The sequence below is a fragment of the Anas acuta genome, chromosome 4 (genome assembly GCF_963932015.1).
Source record: "Anas acuta chromosome 4, bAnaAcu1.1, whole genome shotgun sequence".
Lineage (NCBI taxonomy): Eukaryota > Metazoa > Chordata > Aves > Anseriformes > Anatidae > Anas > Anas acuta.
In genome coordinates, this window is record NC_088982.1 from 24,020,518 (window position 1) to 24,038,796 (window position 18,279).

General features: G+C 37.1%; 1 protein-coding gene across 3 annotated transcripts in view; it reads right to left on the minus strand.

Annotated features, from left to right (window-relative positions):
- The window catches only part of PDS5A (PDS5 cohesin associated factor A), a 78,579-nt gene that overhangs the window by 43,489 nt on the left and 16,811 nt on the right, over positions 1 to 18,279 (minus strand). For all 3 annotated transcript variants that reach the window (XM_068680144.1, XM_068680146.1, XM_068680145.1), the window contains exons 3-6: positions 4,046 to 4,249; positions 3,610 to 3,696; positions 2,744 to 2,841; positions 2,108 to 2,234 (exon numbers count right to left, since the gene is read on the minus strand). In XM_068680144.1, coding sequence (XP_068536245.1) covers positions 2,108 to 2,234; positions 2,744 to 2,841; positions 3,610 to 3,696; positions 4,046 to 4,249 — 516 coding nt within the window. The remainder of the gene's footprint in view (positions 1 to 2,107; positions 2,235 to 2,743; positions 2,842 to 3,609; positions 3,697 to 4,045; positions 4,250 to 18,279) is intronic.

The window sequence follows — 18,279 nt, forward strand, 5'->3', positions numbered from 1 at the left end:
AGTATGGTCTTATACAATGCAGGAGAAATTATTAAAAAAAAAATGGAATAGACATCACCCAAAATACGTATTTCAACTTTGTTATAAGGACGAAATTCCATCAACTGTAATAGCCCAGCCACATTGATATCTTTATTATGTCACAGCAGAGAATGACAACTCTTCAATTTCTTTGCATGGACATAAAAATATTGTTATTATATGTTCCTTACAAGAAAATAAACTATGCTTTTCACAGTATGGTGTTTCTGATTTACATTAACTACAGACAAACAATTAATGGAATCACAGAACTCCCTAGCAGATCTGTGCATGAAAAGAGAACATAATTACTACAGTCAAACTCTGCTAGGCAGAGAAAACAACAAAACCTCCTGATTTTTATTTAATGATTTTTTTAAGAAGTATCACATAAAGCAATAATTTAAATTCTGTTGTTACAGAAAACAAAAAAGTTAAAACAGATCAAAATATTGAGAAAAGGATGATGCTGAACTCTGACTACAGCATATTACTTGTTCAGTCATGATAGCCAAGAGCCAGTGAGGACTGGAGAACAGTGCTATAAAAGATATTAAACATGGAGTACGTCCCAATATTTACTTAAATTTTACCTTCCTCTTATCAGTCATGAGAATTTCCTTCATTAAGCAAAATTATAAACTATTTTATATACTATTTTTTTATAAATTTTAATAAAAAATTAATAAAAATAATAAAATTTTATAAATTTTTATAAAATGTTTTTTATATTTTTTATAAACTATTTAATAAACTATTATTAAACTAACAATACTAATGATAAAGGACTGTGTTCATTCTTGCGTTGCCTACACCAAGAAGTCACAATACACTGTCCAACTGAACAAAGTTTATGAGGTCATTGCATCCTCAGAGCAAGCCCACCATCGTTAACAGCATCACCCAGCACCTGCCATACACACCTACACTCCACTATTTCCACTCTTGATCTCTACCTGCCTGTAATTGTTGAAAAACAACTTTGTCTATTTTCAAAAAGATTCTTCTATAGTTTTAAGAGGCCTCTCCTTCCATTAACAGTTCTAGTAAGACATCATCTCATTACTGTCAATAAAAATGAACTGATAATGACACTGCCAACTCATGAGCATGACAGACTGAAAGCAAACTGCCCTCAGACAACAGATATTTTTATATATCAGCTGCTGGCTTGCACAGGTAAATGACAAACACCACTGCTTAGTCACTCTTGTGCTATACGTTTCATGAATACATGAATTTTCTCTCCTTTTTTATGTAACCAAAGGAATAAATCTCTGCTTGTATGCGCTAATTTAACTTTAATTATGTAGTCATGGATGGAATTGTCTAAATTGTGTCATTATTTTAAATTAATAAATGAATAAGCAAAAACACATACTCAGCAATGAGAGTACAGCTCGTTTACTGTAGCTCATCATTGAAACTTACTGTTCTCCGTACGGTTTTTAGCAAGAAGCAGGAGCAAGTGACAAGAGTCACTTATAGTTAGAGGGATGCTGAACTCCACAAAAGGTAAAAAGATTATGGAACTCAAAAGTATATGGAACACTGAAAGCAGCCAACCAAACTATAACACTGCTACATAGCTTCAGGTAAGAATAGGACTTATTAAGATAAAAGTTGAAGGGGAAGAAGACAGGGAAAAAAATAACAGGGAGGTAGAAGGGAGTCTGACAAGCTGAGGCAAGCAGCAAGTCTCCACAGAAAGTCTTTGGGAAATAATTTTGGTTTTCGTTTGTTTATTTGGTTTTGTTTTTAATGAACAAAATACCCCACAATTTTCAATTAAAAAAAATGCTTTCTTATTAGAATTTTAAATTTGCTTGAAGACACTTTGTTTCTGTTTAAGTACATAGTTCTTGACGTTGCAAGTAAAAAGAATCTCTCGATATTGAGTAATCCAAACACAGCTAAAGAACAGCACCAAATAAATCCCAAAGACAATTTTCAATCCACTGTTATAAGGCTGGAAAAATTGCAGCAGTGATCAGTTCCCTGAAGCGTGTGGAGAAATAAACAAGGTAAAAGCAATTAAAAGCATTGTTATGACGGTATATTACTACCATAATTTTATTTTGCAGACCTTGTGTGCAGGAATGAGGTTAATCAAAATGGAGTCCAACAGCTCCTGAGTTACTCCATCGCCTTCCATGATGATAGAACTCATCAAATCCAGCATATGCATTTGTACCTTCTGGTTGTGGCTATTACTAAGAAGATAAAAGACTTATCAGCACTACATTTTCAGCCACAGACAAATACTAACAGTGCTTTTATGGAACAATGGATTAATATCTAACAGCGTTCAGCTTGCACTTGCTTACATTCTCCAGATCAGAAAACTCGAAACTATTGTGTCTTTCCTCTGTTCTAGAAAGTTTCAAAAATCTACAACACCCTAGCATTACTTTAAGAAGGGAAACAAAACAAACAAGCAGCAAACATCCAGTCACAGAAATAAAAACGTATACAAGTCGGAATGAAGTCTACCACTGTAACATTGGTATTTTCAGCAGTTAGTAATGTCTGCTTTCAGGAACACACTTCGCTATACTGTCAATAATTTGTACTCAGCTGCTTTCCTTTTATCTCCTTGCTTGGAGGAATGAGGATTTGTTCTATTCAGATCTATTCACTTGTAGGCTATGTAAGGATTCAGTCTATGCCCGAAACTGATGATATTTTGACAGTTTAATATAATTGAAGTGATTCAACTTACTTGATAACTGAAAAAAGAGTCCTAAAAAGCTGAATAAAAATTTCATTGCAATCTTCCAACTCAAAGCAGATGTTGTAAGATTTAACCCAAGCTAAATTCTAAAACAAAAATAGGATATTCAGGATATTACAACTTTGCAAATCACATCAATACAATTACGTTATTTTTTTCTATTCAGAGAAGAATATCATACTATAAATCGTAAACCCTTCACATATATATAGATCTTAACACAAAGAGGCTTTCCAATATACAACCAGAAGAAAATTAAATAAAGAATAATCTCATGTCTTAGGTATAAAAGGTGAGTGACAGAAAGTGTTAATATAACAAGGCCATATCTCTAGACTTTTTTTTGGATTCATGTTTTGAAACAATGCTGTTTTAAAAAATTAGAGAGTATCTTGTTTGTAAACATTTTTACTAAAAGCAAGCCGATAAAATCCCCATGCCTCTTGTTAAGAGTAGGTTTTGCTAATGTTTTTAGACCAAAATCTCACTGTCCTCCCATCATCAATATACGGACATCTGCATTTTAATCAGCATTTCAATTTCTCCTTTGCCAATAATACCTTAAAGGTGCACAGTATGAGAAACTGAAGGTCTAAAATTGTAAGACAAAGGCTAAACATTAATAAATACCAATCATTTTAACACATCCTCAACTATAGGCTGTATGATCTTATTAAATGCAAACAGAATTGTAACTGCTAAAGGAAGCAATTCATTGAACATTAAATTGTCTGGTATAATTGACAGCATGCACATCTGTAAAGCTGACATATCTGGAAAAAGGCTGATTACGTTTGTAGGCTCACATTGCAAATAGCATCTACTGAAAGTTGCAGTTAATATAATAATGTTACCTCTAACAAGTAAAAGTATCTGTTAAACTGGGGGCTCTTTGTGTCCTCCAGGCCTTTTAATTGTCTTGTAATAAACAAGAATATGTCCTGTCAAAAAAAACAAGAAAGTGTTTACAAGCTTGATTCTGCACAGAATAAAAATACAACCCTTTAGTACTGCCATCTACCCACTTTTACAAGTTCGTGGTATTAAAAACATTAAATTGTCAGTTTTAGGCAATGACAGAAATCTATCACCAACACAGATACTGTTTATTTAGCAGTTCTTTACACATTTCTGGCCCTGAGAGTACTCCACTGACTCAAAGGACTAAAGCAACATCTCTAACAAAACTCAGTATTAATTAAATGTGAGTAAACAATATTTATTTATTTATTTTTAATGCAACAAGAGAACAAGTGAGGAAGAAATCCTTTATTTCATGAAGTATTTTACCTTAAGTTTGTCATGGGAAGTATATGGAGCTTCAGGAGCATAGATACGAAAGATATCAGCCAAGCAACATGCTACAAGGAGGCGCACATCTTTATTGGGATTCCTGAGGAAGAATTCAGATGCAAGGTGCAAGGCTAATGGGAGATACTGCTGTTTCTCATCCTCCGAGTCCTGGTCCATATCCATGAAGGTTTTTACCACCATCTGGAAAACAAAGAAAAAAAACCTCATTCAAGTGCTTTTGGCTTTTTATTCCAAATACTAAATGATACTTTCTAAACAGATGAAACACTACCAATACATTTTAGACTACCTAGTTACAGTAATACTTTTTGTTGTTGTTGTTGTTTGGACAAGCATCAGAAAGAGAGAAGCATTAATCTGATACTTAAAGACTTACTGAACATGAACTTGGTATTTTCAATTAAGGCACTGAAAAATGCTTTGCAGCTGTGCTCATTTTGCCATTCCTAACCTGAGGTGCAGCACAGGAACTGCTTGCTACACACTGATGAGGTTGGAGACGGCAGCACCTCTGCACCACAGCAGCCCTAAACCACTTCAGCGTGAGGACTTGCCTAGTGCAGGCAGTATGAGGAACTGCAAGCCATCACAGCCAGCTGGCATGGAATACAGGCCACAGCACAGAGCAGCTGCTTGGTCAGCCACACCAAGACTTAAAGAGGAGCCTGCAAGCAGGCAGTCTTACACTGGCTATGAGCTCATACACACAATCCTTTCATCTTTATTAAATGAACTGGGTACCAGAGAAGAATTTCACCCCTCACGTAACACACTTCTAGCAATGTGGATCTACTCTCTCTGCATACTCAAAACTACATCCATATCACTACCTATATAAGAGAAAATCAACTGTACATTGTTTCCTAGCATCTAGCACAGCTAAGAATTACTAATTCCTGTGAAATGCCACCAAAATTGTTTATTTAAAATATGTTTCATTTAATTGGGGTCATCTAATCTCAACATAATCTGTTGGCAATACTGAAAGTGAGAATTTAGTTTGAAGAAATAAAGAGCTGTAGGCTTAACTTTTGGAATAGGGGTCATTAAAGGCCAAAGGATGACGTCTAGGATACCAGTGCAGAACTGGAAGACGTGCCACAGATTCTTAGCATGACCTCAGTCACATCGGTCTCTGTGTCCTGTGTCCCATGTCCCCATGTACAAGTATCCTTAGAGCTAAAATGGTGAAGGAGAGCCACACTGATAGGATTTCTATACCCATTACACACACACCACACATACTAAAGAGACAGAGGAGAAAAAACAGAGTAAGTCAACAGCTCAACTTTTGCCTCTCAAATACAAACAGTAACACACAAGAGGAGATTGACTATTAAAAAAAAAACAACAAACACCTCTTTCATTACTGCAGTTATTTTATTTCTATGTCACTCAAATGATAGTAAGATTGTTCCTCCTTTGTTAAACATGACACATTTCAATATGAAAATGTTGTCTTTTGGCTTTATTCCCTCCCTAAATTTTGGAAATCAGTTTTAAACACAGTAGATCTAATTAATATGTTTGACCACAACTTTTCCTGCATTGTTACTTAAAACTCCCCAATTTCTATAAATGTGTAAGTTCATTCCCTCATGAAGCAACATAGAGCAACACCAAAAATCAAGGCGGGTGACAAAGAAAAACCCACTGGAACAAAACAGAGCTTAAAAGCCACTGCCCACAAAATTCCAAGTTCTACCTACATTGGCCTGTTTCCCTCAAAATATCCTTCAGCTATACTTGGAAGCATTACTCGAAAGGATAAAAACAGAACTACAAAACTATTTCACCTCCCTCTACTGACAGCACAGGTGTCCCTGTTCCAGTGTCACAGACTGCCTGTCTTTTCTAGTTATTAAAAAAAAAAAAGAAAAGAAAAAGAAAAAAGGATAACAGACTTCAAAACCTACCAGATTCGTTCAGTAAGGAAGGTAAAAACCACATCTTTGTCTGCTGGTGGCAGGACAAGAAATAATGGCCTTGACTTGCAGCATGGGAAGAGCCTGAATTGCACACAGGAGAACTGCAACCGTAGCTATTGTTAAGCATTGATTCAGATAACTGTTACTGAAGGCTTAAAGAACAGGGTAGAAAAGACTAAAAAGATCCCTGGATTTGGAGGCTGGTGATAAACTGTGTCTGTACCATGTAAACTTGTCGCACTAGGATTCCTTCCAGTCGATAAATTTATAGATAACCTATATAAAGAATCGTTTGATCTCTCCCATAAGCCCCATCTCCTCTCCCCATGTAGGTATCTTAAGCTTCACAACCAGAACACCCTTGTAGATTCAGATCCCTCTTAGGTTCTTATATTCATATAACAATATGCCAAAGTCTTGCCTAAATGCCTCCTCTGATATGCCAAAAACAGACAAGGTAAGGCAGCAAGGTGCTGTGAAACTCAAACAACTTTCTCATTTGGTACCAAGGATATTCGGGGATTAAAATAATCAAACTCATCTCCAGCACTGCATTACCTGCTGGAAAACACAACAGCCTCAGGGATTAATTACCCCATGGTTCTCCTGTAGTCAGAAGGAACTGCCAGCAAACAGCCATAAACCTGATTCAAGTTTCCTGCAAAGCACTCCTTAATATTTCTTTCCTATTAGAAAACAACTATCAGGCAGGAATTGAGCCGTGGGCAAGCTGCAGCTGTTATTTAATGTACTGATCTATGTTTTCTCCATTGTTTCTTTTTAGTCCCATATCTGCTTGTATTTGCGTGTTGTCTTTTGTTTTATTATAGTCTTTGGTGCGTGATGTTCTGTTGATAGCAGGCACAAAACCCAAACAGAGTAATGTCTTGGTCTTTATGTAGGATCCTAGTTACCAAATCAATACAAATAAAGGATAATATGTATGGGCTATATAAAATAAATAGTATAAAACAAATAATGGAAGTAATACATGAACACACTAAAAAGGGCGATACAACAGTTTAATGCAAATTCTTGCTAATATCAGGCACACAAGATTCTGGGAAAAGGTAATTAATATTTTTGAAGAGTTGTGTTTAAGTACACCCTATAGATTTGTTGGATTCTGTCATCAGAGTTCAACAAAGTAATTCAGTAAGTTTCTTGAATGTATGCAATTAACTGTATCTATAATCCTACATCATCCTAGGAGAGTACTCTCTATAGCCACGCAACTGCTGGCATTGATTAAGGTACTACACAACAGAATGGCTTCCAAACACCTGCTAATCTACGTATGGCATTAGTTGTTAAAGGAGAAGGGAAAAAAATCAGTCCATACATTAAGTACAATACATGCTTAGCTCTTCACACTTGCTAGAAAGCCAAGAACTCACTCAGACCTTCACCAGTTACAAGGCTGGTACTCTTGTCCTCCAGCACAACTGAAAACTAAGCAAGCAATAATCAAGAGCACAACTTAAGTCTTCGGAAATATAAAATATGGCACAATTGATTAAGTCATTTATTCATAATAGAACTATGCACAGCACCCTGGAGCACAAAACACTTGCCTTTCAGCAGCCATCTGCTGTCTGGTTTTCTCCAGAGCTAAGACAGGAACTACATTCCTCTCCTTCCACAGTCGTGCACCACTTTAATGCAAAGTCCTGCTCTGTGACTATGGGTCACAAATACTTCCATAACAGTGAGAAACAACATGACAACATATGGTAAATTCCTTTCTGTTAAGGTCTAACCAAAAATAAATATATATATTTCTCCAACAAGCTAAAAATTCCAAATATCTTACTTTTTTTTGTTAAACATAAACTAGAAACCACTCCTGTAACTAGTGATATACATAAATGCAAGAATGAAGGAATATGACAAAGCAAGTGCAAAAAAATTCAAGGCTGTGATTAATATTTCATTGGACCACAGAGTACAACTGCAGACAGAAGAGATATGAATTCCTACTGCCAGACAGATTTTAGTATATTTTTTTCCAAGAATATACATGACCAGTTACAGATATTCTTCTTTACTGAAGTTGTTCATATTGTAGGTTCTCTATGAAAGCATCCTAAGTGCCCTTGCTCTCATCGAAAAAAAAAAAGCCCAAAGCAAACAAAAATGCTCTCCAATTTCTCTTTGTACGAAGGTTTACTTTTCAAGTCTAAAATGAGTTTCAATTTCCAGAATATTTGATTTAACTATTACACAAATACTTCCCTAGCAGAATGAAGTAGTTATTTCAGAGTTATCATCATACTAAGCCAGATTTTATTCTGATGAAACCACAACAGGAACTCACTCACTACTTTTTCAAATTGCAGTAGTTGTCTAACTGAAGCCTTGCCATACAATAGAAGCAACCCTAGCAAGAGCAGCAATACTCATTTATATAAAACCTAACAGACTTATTAGCTCGCACCCCAGACGACTGTCCTCTGTGCAGAAAGCAGGAGACAAAACAGTATTATCTGAACATATTAATGTGATATCATCCATTCTTTTCTGAACAATTAAGCACCCCATTTCCATACTAACTGCTAGCAAAGGTAAACAAAATACAGCTTTTCACATTTAAGATTAAATTCATTCTGTGCTGCTCTCAATTTAATATGTCTCCATTAAGTAAGTTATCACACACTGGCACTTCGGTTACCTTGTAAAAATAAGTGTTAAAGCTATTCTAGAAACTTTCATTATTGCTATTTTTACCACGGTACCTTGAAATTCTCATTATCAGCCCAAGATTTCACCCTCCCAGGCTCTGCACACATGGAAGTGAAACGCTCTGGTTATAACACGTGAGACAGCACAGAAATGCAAACGGTTTCATTCAGCTAGTGAGAAAGTTAAATTAACACCACTAAGTCACTCTTTACACGTTATGAACATTGAAAATTGAAGTATTTCAAGCTTTCTTTCCCATTTACATAAAAAAACATGCTGTGCAAGCCAGTCACCCTGGGCTACCCTTTACACTGGCTGCAGAGAAATGAACAGATACCGCCTGAACTCAAGCATGGATGTCTGATGACATCTACAGACCTCGGCTCTACTTCCCCTGAAAGTGCCTAATTCTCTCCACTGACTACGAATGGAGTGCACTGTGCCTAGATGACTGAAATAAGGTGAGGTGAACTCTACCTGCAGCTTCTTCTGAGGCTGTCAGCCTTTCAGTTGTATCGATTCTCTACAACCAGCGATTGCCAAATATTCTTCATCGTCTGCCCCTACCTCCTGGAGTTTACATGCATCCTTTTGACAAAATCAGCATGGTAGCTTGCCCTTAAGCATCTCAGCTGCTCTTTGTGCAAGACTTGTACCTCAGATGTTAGCGAAACACTAAGTTTTGCTGTTTAGTCCCTGGTTCATGTTCGTTTACCACACAAATTTCCATGCATAGCTTACTGGATCCAAAAGCCTAGCTATTGCTGGAATATACGGATCATTCTAATCCCATAGGGAATAGAGGTGCATAAACACAGAGAAAAGAGAGGGTAATTGGTGTAAATAAAAAAAAAAGTGAACCCAATGGTGCTTGCATAGAAGAAACGGGCAGATCTAGGAAAGCTTTGCTGCAGCTGGCAGGGAAAACACAACTCCAGGCTCATCACAGCACTGGGAAGATGCATGCAAGTTGCATTTGTTCTACTGTTCTTACAACAGCTTATTCATAACACTGCAAAGATGTAACTTTTAACCACCCTTGGAGCTAAAAAAGGCTGGGGAAAGATGGACAATTTTTTTAAAAAATTTCACCTTGTGATCACCGAAAGAAGAAATTTAACAATTGGACAGGACTTGCAGGAATAATATCAGACGTGTAGTGGAGCACTAACATTAAACACAAATATTTAGAAGTAGAACTTCTGAAACCGGTGTGAGCTTAGCTCCCTCTTGAAGAGCATGACTGGATCAAGGAAAGAAACCAAGAAAGAGTCTGGATTCAAAGTCCACCAAAAAGCTGCAGTTGTCAATTCTGTCAGTGTCTTTACCTTACCTTACATGGTTTTAGCAGTGTTACAGATGGCCTCTGCCATTAGCTTTCAACAGTCAGCGATGTTCTTTGACTAAGACCAATAGTAAAATCCGCAGGTGTGTATCTGTGAAAAGTACTTCTCACCAGATACAGAATTAATGGTGCAGGTTTGGGATGAGAAATCTTGGTCTACCTCAGATATAGTTCTATCTATCAGCTGGAACCACTGGGCAAATATGGAAGCATGGAAATTACTGTATGGATAGAAACAAAACTGAAAGACCTCTAGACAGAGGGATTATTCAAATCAGGAGCAGATGATTTTTGTTTCAGGATTTATAAATACCCCCCAATGAAATCACCTGCTTCGTAACAGGTGGTTTGCTTTTATTTGAAATAGATCAAATGAGAATGGTACCACACAGCCAGAAAATAGCAAATGTTTACCTAATAATGAAGAAAGGTGATTCAGCAACAAATCCAACAGGCTGACACCAACAGAATTTCATGATACAGACCTAACCTGGAAAAGCTAAATAAACACAGAGGCTAAGAAAAACACAGTAACACATAAAAAGGGAGTTACAAGGTTACTTTGCTAACCTAGGAACCAACTTTCTAGAGAAGGCAGACCATGATGGATGATTAGTCTGAGTGTCAAGAAGAGCATCACATTGAACCACATGGAAACTGAGTTGGAGGAGACAGAGTTTAGTCCAACGGTGTAATTGCTCCTTAGCCATTTTCAAAAGTGTTAACTCGGAAGGACATACAGGACCTGAATGAACTTATTAGCAGAGAATGGCATTATAATTGACCCTATTTGCTATTTCCATAAACAACTGTGGCATAAGAAGTAGGAATGGAGGATAATGACAACGGACAGCTAGGGACTGGCAGTAGAGGACAGGATATTACAGGAGAAGAATAGAATAACACAAATTCATCTACTAATACTAAATAGTCATGTGTCTAGTGCTTAAAAGCAACAATTTTTTGCTGTGAAGAGCTTATCAGCTGGCAACAACAGAAGAGAAAGATGAGCATTTATTAAGCAACTGTAAGGAGATTATGAGCCAACACCAGGCTATGTGCATGCAAACAATGAACATGCAATTGCAGGATGTGACAGAAGAGGCATTTCCAGGCAAGGAAAGGAAAAAACAGCAATACTACTCCTGAAATGCTAAAAATACTAAATGACAACTTCAAACACACCACTTAGATCTGATTATCCCCACTGATGAGAACACAATTCAAACCCAGAAAGGTACAGAAGATGGCTACTAAGGAGTTTTAAAAGCCTCTTCTTACATGGGGACACTACAAGACTAGGATTTGTTTTAATTTACGAAAACAGCCCAAAAAAATCAGTCTTCATATGCTTTAAAGACGTGAGTACTATTTTATGCTAAGGGAAAAGACATTTACTTCCCTTTTAAATGGGTGAGTAAATATGGATAGAATTTGCCCAAAGCATCTCCAGGCTGAGAAAGGGGACTGCTTTTTGATCACAAAGCATCCAAGCTGAAGCACCTTTGTTATGTTTCTACCACATGACAAAAAATTCCTTCTGAGAGCCCACATTCATCAGAGGCATAGCTTGACAGAAGCAGATATACAAATTAATCAAGGAGCATATGTGAACTGTAAAAAATTTCAATGTACAGGAGCTGAATTTTTATTTTTTTTTTTAAGGTAGTAACGAGAAGAGTAGCACTCCCTTCCTGGTACTGTCTGCAACCCTTGAAGAAGAAATTTATCTCCAATCTATACTCTCTGACACGACACTTTCTCTGAATAAGTCAGGGGCAAAGAAGTTACACAAAATATTACCAAAGCACATTGTAAGCTCTTTGGGGCAAAGAGTATTTGCTCCCTTCTTTATATGCTGCTCCCTCAGCTAAGCCACAGAGAAGGGTTTCTAGACATGACCACGGATATATAAGCGATGTAAGCTCATGCAGGAGCAGCAGTGGCAGCCTGCCCAGCACTGCCCCTGAGACTGGGCAAACAGTGTGACCGCCTCTCCTTCCCCTGCGAAGGGGGAAGGCCTTTCTGCGGAGATTTGGCCAACTGCCTGATCACGAGCAAAGTAGCCTTAAACTTGCCATTTCCCACCATCTTCACGTTGGTAGAGCAGTACAATCCATAATATATTACTTACATCAAGAAAATCTAATGAGAATATTTCCTAGAAGCCCGGAAACTAATGTGACCTAAGAAAAAGCAAAGCAAACTGACTACTTACAGTAAAGCAAAACGCTATGCAGTTCATTAATTATGTGAAGCAATTCTTTTGATACTTACTTTTTTAAAGTAAACACATAATGAATATAAATAAATAAAAATAAATTAAAAAAAAAAAAGAATATCAGACACATATGACGTTGTAATCCAAACAGGACAAATTTTGCTACAAATGTGGAGGGCGAGAGAGATTAAAATCACCTACATGTTCTATTTCCGTAACTAAAAACACAGACTTTAAGCTCTGCTGTAAATCTGGATGATTCCTCAAGTCACACCAATGCTGAAGGTGGGCAGGGTGTTTCCGTGTAGGCAAATAAAATGAGAAAAATCAGATGCCTTGGTCCGCAGCGTCTTTCACAGCACAACTTAGATCGTGGTATTTCAATAGTGGTGGAATGTTTTGCCCTGCAAGATCAACCACTTAACTTTGATCTCTTGATTACAGTAACGTGTACGGACCACTGCAAGAAAAGGTTGTAAAAGAAGTATTCATTCCAAGATTATAACAGCACAAAAGGAAGTAAAATTGTGTCCTTCCTGCCCAGTGGAAGATAATCCTAGATAAGCCCAAGGGAAAAATCAGACTCCCAATGTGCAACGAAAATATTCCATACCCTTCCTTATCAAAGTTAGACACAATACAACATCTTAGTCAGAACTATTTCAGATACTATCATCAACATTTTGCTGCAGTAAGAACTGGAAGATCCAATACCATTTATATGGCATTGTCCCTTCCTCACATCCTCCACTGCTGTATGTAACGATGATTTTTTTCTTCTCCAAGCCAAATGCTACTTTACAGCCAAGCCTATTTCTTTTGTCTTTAAGCAGAAACCACTATCCTTCACGTAAGAACATCCTGTAAATTCATTTAGAGTGACTGTCCTAACAATGAGATCTTTTTCATCTCTCCTCTGCTTTAAAATAGAGACCATCTTAAACTTACAATAAACAACTCCATCCTAACAGACCTCGCTTTTGTTTGTTCTGAGGATATCACAATTGGTCATTTAGGAAAAAGCAGTTTATAATCAGTGTTAATGGCCAGGAATTTAAGAGAACTTCACTTGTAAGTGACTGACCCGAGGTAAAAATAAGCTTGGAGCTGGTCTTACTTCACTAAGCAGTGACTGACTCTGCTGATCTGACCTCTGTCAGGAGCACCCAGCACAGCTTTTACTGCCACGCTATCTTCGCTGCAGCTCTGTACATAGTGATAGGGTACGAAATACCGCAGGAAGATGAAGCACAGACAGAATTTCAGGCCTGTTTGCCAAGCAGGAATCGCAGCAGTACACAGTCCAAACCCCTCTCCCAGTATTTATGGTTTTGGTTCCACATGTCACGGAGATCCAGTTCGGCTGCTCGCTGCCTCCACCTGCTCACCCTGTCCTGCTGCTGGCCACGCAGTGCCACCACTTATTTTACACTGGCCCCAACACATGTTGGATAATTCCACGAGGCAATGTAATTTATTGATCTGGCACAAGACCTCGGGAAAAATCCTCGATAGTTTTGTGACAGGCATGGTTAGATCTTGGAAGGATCTGCTACGTCCCAGGGAAGGCAGAAGGGAAGGTCCTAGGTCTTCACCTGATAGTGACACAGACTCCTAGCCTCGACAAGGACAAGTACATGAAGCCTGAAATGGCAGCTCTAGACAAATCCTACTAATCCCCCCCAGAAGTTGTCTTTACCTCTATTCATTAGAAACCAACATAAGCATACGATGCGATCATTGATAATTTTTTTTTTTTTGTCTCAGAAACATTCTGATAGAGTAAATTCCAAATCTTGCATCTGACGCATCAATCCATTTATTAGTTTTAAATTTAATCATCTACACCTTCACTTTTATTTTGTTTTCCTGGTCCTTGTTATCCTCATCGCTTCCTCCGAAGGGTCACTACAACTGCAGTGTCACACACAGCATATTCACACAGTTTTTAAACTAGCACAGATGCCCAATTTATATAAAGAAGGCCTACTATCCATGTTGTTTACAATTCTGCTCCTTACACAATGCCTATTCGCCTTTCTGGACAAAAGATGTTCAGTGGAAGATTTCACTGAGCAGACTGCACTGATGCATCAGTCTTCCCCAACTCCTTTAAAACAAGGAGTTTCCCCAACAGTCCTTTAAAACATCATAAATTCACCAAACAATTCTTCTTTTTTTTTTCTTGCTAATCCTCACCTTACCTTTATTAAGTCTAAACTGTTCACTGAATTAATCTCATTCACTTAAATTGTCTGAAACCCTCACAGAAACATGAATTTTGTGACCAACCAAACCACCTCATCCCGTTACGCTTCCCATTCCCCAAAGAGCTAAAGGAAGGTATCAAGCATGCAGAGCGAACTAGGTAACCTTAGTTCACTGTACGGTTGGTCATTAACAAAAAATATTTCCTTAAATGATTTCTTGTTTACAATCAGCTTTTGAAGCATGACCATACTTGGCTATTCAACCCAAGACCTTTTAAAAGTAATTCATTTTAAGAAACGTTGAGAAATACTGCTAGTTTGTGCTTACCACATTAAAATCCTGCAAGTATTTAATCCTAGTTTTAAAACTCTTTTGTCCAATTTGCTATGGCAGAAGCAGATCAAATCACAACTTTTAAATGTGTGTGTATTTCTTCTCAACTAATGGGAAGCAAGGGACAATGGATGTATTTATCAGCACGCTATCCTTCACACTCACACTGCTCACCACCTCCGAGACATCTGTGATTTGAGTGTGGTGCCACAGCACCCGTTTTATTTATTTACTTTGTCAAGCAATTCAGTCCTCAGCAGTATCTAGTCTTTATTAGCGGAAAGATTTGGAATACGATTCTTTCCAGCTTTCCCTGCCAAAGCCTAACAATTGTTTAAGTACTCTAAAGAAGGTTAAGATTTTCATAAATTAAAACACTGAAAGTCTTCTAAGATGTCAGAAACTTTGCTTCCACATAACAAAAGAGTATTTGCAGAGGGACTAAAAAGAGACTATTCTTTAAACATTCTAATGATAATTCAAGACATCATCAGTTAGAAGCATTTCATTAAATAGTCCTTTTCCCCTAGGTACACTAGCAAGTGTTATATATGGCTGGGGCAAAACCAAAACGTTCTTAAAAGCATATTCCCCACGGTGAAGGAGTTTCTATTTCCATATGAAGTTTCCCAAGTACTTTGATAATAGCTTCCAGATGTGAAAGAGCGGATTCTTTATAACCAACTCATTGCTGTGTGATAATTCATTTCCTCTTCCAGAGGACAGAAGGTAGTGTTGGACAAGAAAAACAAAAGCATTTTAATTTCTACTGTGAATTGACTGCAAGGGTTCCTTTTGAAGTGAATGTTTAGGCTCAATTCTCACAACAAAATCAACTTTTAGACTTTGACACCAAAACAAAACTAGAGGGCTACACTTTCCATACTGGTGATGTTTTAAGGAATGTATCCATGGCTATTTCTACGCCACAGTGCAGGTACATTCCACAGTGCATCATACAGTCTTCCCAACTTAGGCATCCAGAAAGAGGATGCATAAAGCACATCATGCTCTTTCCTGCTTGTGTTCCAACACAACAAATAAATGAGGCCAAAAAAAAAAAAAAAGATTTTCTAAGAATATACAGTTCTTTTATTTCCACAATCTTGTAAATTATGGTGAATTGAAAATTTACTGTATCTACTGAAGCAGAAAATTATGCAAAATATTTGTACCTTGATCTTCTGCTCAGATTACACAGTCTGCAACAGCAGAAGAAGAAAGAAATAAAAAGTTCTTTCATGGAACTTGTTCAGTGATTGGCAATTACACATCTTACTGTCATATTCAGCAGCACACAAAGGTGTGAAGGTGAGCAAGAAAACATTCTTTAGCTGTGACATTCATTTTCTGGTTTCTTTAGGAGGCAGATTGCACTGAGCCTGAACGAACATTAGGAGCCAAATGATGCAGTGCCCTAGCGTGAACCTATACCCGGTGATAAAACTCTACTGAAGAATTTTGTCTGTTATCTGCTGGAGCCTCAATAAAGGACTCTCATTTTAATGGAGGTTATCTAGAATGCAGATTGTGAGTTTCCATTTCCATGAGAAATGGCTGGACAAAAATTTAAAAAAAATCGCTAAACTGTTAAAAGTTGGTATTTCACAATCAAAACTTATACTATAAATCAGAAACAGCACCAGACCCAGGCCCATGGCACTTAAAAGCAGAATCTGCTAACCAGAACTCGCTGCCTAAAGGGGCGTTCATGCCCATTGCGTTGCTGCAAACGTCAGCCAGCGGGAACAGTGGCTCTTGCACGAATCAAACCAGAGACGCTTCTGCAAAGAATTTCTACTCACATAAATTATTCCCCAGTGAAGCACTATTTTACCAGAAAACTTTGGTACCCCATGAGCATTATAATCTATATTATTAGGAAAGAAAATAATATTTAGGCAGCCAACAAGCTCAAAGTGGAGTACTTTATTACTCTAAAATAGGCTGAAGGCAGAAATGAAGAAGTTCGCTTACAATGTGGTGGGATCATTCTATTTTTTTGGTAGCCCCATTAAAAAGATAAAGTTTCTGGAAATTCTGAAAGCACTGGAAAAAACAACGTTGCACGAATGGAGAACTGAAACATCTGCAGTGGTTTCCTAGCTGTACGTCTTATTTAAGTTTTACGAGGAGTGAGGAAAAAAAGTGTGTGTAATTACTGCATGGAAACTGTTGTATTGGTAGAATTTATTAAAACCATTTAAATTATTTTACTCTGAATAATGACAAATATCATAATATCATAAAGGCTGATTTCCGATATATATATTGAAAGAATAAAAGATGTTTAAAAGTTTTCCTAACATTTTTTAACCCCCCCACTCCTCACCTCCCCTAGAAAAACACCACCTTTGCTGATAAAATTATACGAAAGTCCATCACACAGTACTCAGAAACAGGACGATGCTAAACACAGAACTCCTTTTCTAAGAAACAAGCCTGGAAAATGAATACGACATACCTACGTGTTTTATTACTATGCAGGTAGCAAAAGGTAGCAAAATGTAATATGAAAAGCCTACAATAAATTCAAATTTATAGAATACTGCCATCATAATTGCCAACATTGGAAGTGTGGAAATATTTCAAATGGAATATAATATTTTGGAGGACTTTACATGACAACATTTAAAATATTCTTCCTAATGGTTTTTCTCTTCATTTTATGATGCACTATTTTATACAAGAACCTAGATTTTTCCATTAGGAGTATGGGAATGGGGTGCATTTGTATGTCTAAGGAGAAAATAAAAGGAAAGATTAGGAGACAGAGGGAAAGAGACAGAAAAGACAGAAAAAAGGGAGCCTTACCCATTCATATCTCTGTCTCAAATCTATTTTTATTTATTGGATCTTGATGTCAATACCCAATCACCAGGCACAAGACTAAATTTTCACTTAGTTCAAATTGCTAAACATATTAATTATATTTTCAAGCTGAATAGCTATCTTGAGATGACTGAAAAATACCCTCCCCAATTCAAAGCAAATATTTGTTTCCCAAAGCTGAGACTTCTTTTTGCCAAGAAAATAAATTAAAAAAGAAAAAAGAAAAAGAAAAATCAACTTTCACAGAGCTCTACTATTCCTTCCTGCATTAGCAATACTATCTAAGAGGATAGTGTGTTACCTTCCAATGTGGTTGTGTTTTTGTTTATTTTCCACAGTTATTGTAATTTCAGGCTAATAATGCCTTGTCTGGGAACTCTTATCTAATGTTTTGAGAACTTTAAGTAACTCCTGATTCTTTCCATGAGAGTTCTGCAACTATTTTGCTTATCTGTTCCGTCATTTTTTTTTTTGCCTTGTGGCTAACTAGAATATGCCAGTAATTGCTGTACCTGTCCCTCAACATTCCTCATATGCAATCGCAGTTTAATAGCTGCTGATTTTACCGAGATAAGCAGCAGGCAATACACCAGAAACAAAATATTACTGCAAGGATTCCCTTTGGTAGGAGGCTTTCAAAACATGTCTTGATTTTTTC